Below are 2,680 nucleotides of genomic sequence, written 5' to 3'. Positions count from 1 at the left end.
CTGAGCTATAATTAAAAATAATTAAAATTAAAATAAAAAAAATAAAAAAAAATTATAGGTAAGGCACTGGCCGTAGGGTATGGAAATGGAATTATTAAAAGAGATTATAATTAATGATTAATGTTAATAGGAATATAAAAAGAAAATCATAAAGAACTTTATTGGTATTGATAACTAAAATTATTATTATAATTTTATTTATTTTTTTTTTTTTACTGACTTAAGGAATGTTAGTAATGTGTTTATAGAAGATGATTAGCCTCGCTTTAATGGTTTGTTATAATTTGATATATAACATTTACGATTTATTTATTAATACTGAAAGAGAACGAACTGATTTATTCAACTTATGACTAACTTTCAAATGAAATATAATACGCATTTGTGTGGCGAATATATATTTGAAAATAACTGTATATAAATAGCTCAACAAATTCTATAAGTCATGCTAATTAATTGCGACGATAAATGTTTAAAGAGTCAAAATATCCAGTTAATAGGCTCAGTCGTTAGCTTTGTGGACTGAGGCAATGCAGTAAAATGTTGAATCTTATAATAATACTGGGTACTTGAAGGATAATCATATATGTAGAGGTCAGATATATTCAAATCTATTCAAATATACTTCCAACAGGATGCATTGGCTTGGAGCTGGCTTCTGCTAACATCTTATTGACCCCGACAAATTGTTTTGCACTGAAGAGTGACGAGTGTCCCAATTGGAATATTACCTTCTGGCTGCATACGTAAGCGTGTTGTTGGAATTTCTTTTCAGATCTGATCTGATCTGAGACTCTTTATAGACATGACAATCCCGAAGGCGCTAGGTTTACCGAAAGTGACAGATTCCTACCTAGGAGACAACTGCATGTTCTGATACATGGATACGCTGGTTCTCGGACCGCGTCGCCGAATAGGCAATTGCTACCGTTATTGATACGCAACAAGAAGGTAGACGTACTCTCCTTAGAATATACGAATCTAGCCGTCGATCCCTGCTATAGTGAAGCTGTGCACAACTCACGCATTGTGGGTCGCTGTTTGGCTTACCTTTTGGTTAGTGCCGGTGCGGATTTGTCAAACGCGCATATGATTGGATTTGGCATCGGTGCCCATGTGGCTGGATTTGCGGCGAAAATGCTGCAAAAGTTGAACAAACGAGTGAACCGCATATCAGCGCTAGATCCCGCCAAGCCATTGTATCTCACCGACGATATTCAGGCCCGCTTGGACAAAAGCGATGCCGCCTTTGTGGATGTGATTCATTCGGACGTGTTTTTCCATGGCATATTGATGCCCCTGGGGCATGTGGACTTTTATCCCAACTCGGGCATATCGCAGCCCGGTTGTGGAGACATATCCCAAAGTTAGTAGTAGAAATTCTAGTGGTATATGCTTTACAATTGAGTCATTCGCTCTGTGCTTACAGTGACCACCTATCAATGCTATCACAAACGTTCGGCGGACTACTATGCCGAGTCAATTACCTCGCCCGTTGGCTTCTATGGCTTCTATTGTAATAATATGATAAGCTACATAAAGTACCAGTGCCATCCCAGTGCGAACATTGAGCGATTTGGCTACAGGGCACGGCCCACGGCACGTGGCACTTACTATTTGCAAACCAGAAATGTGGCCCCCTACGCCAACGGTAAAGATTTCTCCAACCTGGATCGCAATTTGACTGGCAAAACATTTTTAGGTGATGCTTTCGTTTCAATGCTGCTCAAACAACCCAATTCATAAATAAATAAAAGTGTTTCGTATGCGTTTCCTTGCGTTTTAAATAGAAAAGAAAAAATCAACTTTAATCAATTTATATAATTTTTGATTTATTTATTATCTTTATCAATTTTTCAAGCTACGCATGCGCTGAAGATTTCACAATTTTTATTAGCAAATGCATCTGGAGTTTGGATAAGGATCCAGTTAGCTGGTCAGCCGGTCAACTGGTCAGCTGGCCAACTGGTCAACTGGTCATCTGCTCATTTATCATGCTAATATCGCATGACTGCGATACCTTCATATCATCATTAATTATTGCGACGCGTCGGCTTCGACATCGCTCCCCTAGCCCGCCATTCATATAGAGCTGCAGTTGCTCCCTCTCCGTGTTGACTCAACAGCTCAAACATTTATGCAAACATTAGCAGACAGTAGCCGCTGGAGAGTGCACACTGGACAGTGGACTCCTCCTGCTGCGGCTGCTGCTGCTGCTGTTAATCGCGCCGGCTCTGGCTCAAATCACGTGCAAATTAATCATCATTCTATGTGATTTGCCAAAGCGCTGCAAGTTGTTGCCATGCTTGATAAATGATCCGACGCAAAAAAAGTATTCAGATTTCAGTTTTTTTTTTTTTTTTCAGATTTCCATTTTTGGCTCTTTTTGCAGCTTCAATTTGCATTTGGGATAATCAATCGTGGTCTGGCAGCGCCTGCCGGCTGTTGCTAATTTGCTGATAAGAAACCAGAGCATTTGCATAATTTGTATCAAATTTTGAGCTGGCGAAAATAGAAAGGGATAGCACGAGGCAAACAGAGACATGCGAATACGCCAGCCGAGGGTTGAGTTTATTTAGAGCCATTGTCTGGCAGCTGAGATGGGTTCGATTGAGCTGGTTATGAATATGCCTATATTGTTGATCTTCCCGTTGTTGTTTGTGTTGTTGTCACCTTTTGT

General features: G+C 39.7%; 1 protein-coding gene across 1 annotated transcript; it reads left to right on the top strand.

Moving 5' to 3' along the window:
* The first annotated feature begins 411 nt into the window (after positions 1-411).
* Positions 412-1,766, top strand: LOC108611985 (pancreatic triacylglycerol lipase). Its single transcript, XM_018004850.2, has 4 exons — positions 412-565; positions 635-746; positions 804-1,366; positions 1,430-1,766. Exons 1-4 carry the CDS (start codon positions 541-543, stop codon positions 1,744-1,746), a joined length of 1,017 nt encoding a protein of 338 aa, XP_017860339.1. The 5' UTR covers positions 412-540; the 3' UTR covers positions 1,747-1,766.
* Positions 1,767-2,680: the final 914 nt, after the last annotated feature.

Source organism: Drosophila arizonae, chromosome 3 (assembly GCF_054131065.1).
Source record: "Drosophila arizonae isolate 15081-1271.41 chromosome 3, UAZ_ARI_1.0, whole genome shotgun sequence".
Taxonomy (NCBI): Eukaryota; Metazoa; Arthropoda; class Insecta; order Diptera; family Drosophilidae; genus Drosophila; species Drosophila arizonae.
This window is presented reverse-complemented; position numbering and strand designations above follow the sequence as displayed.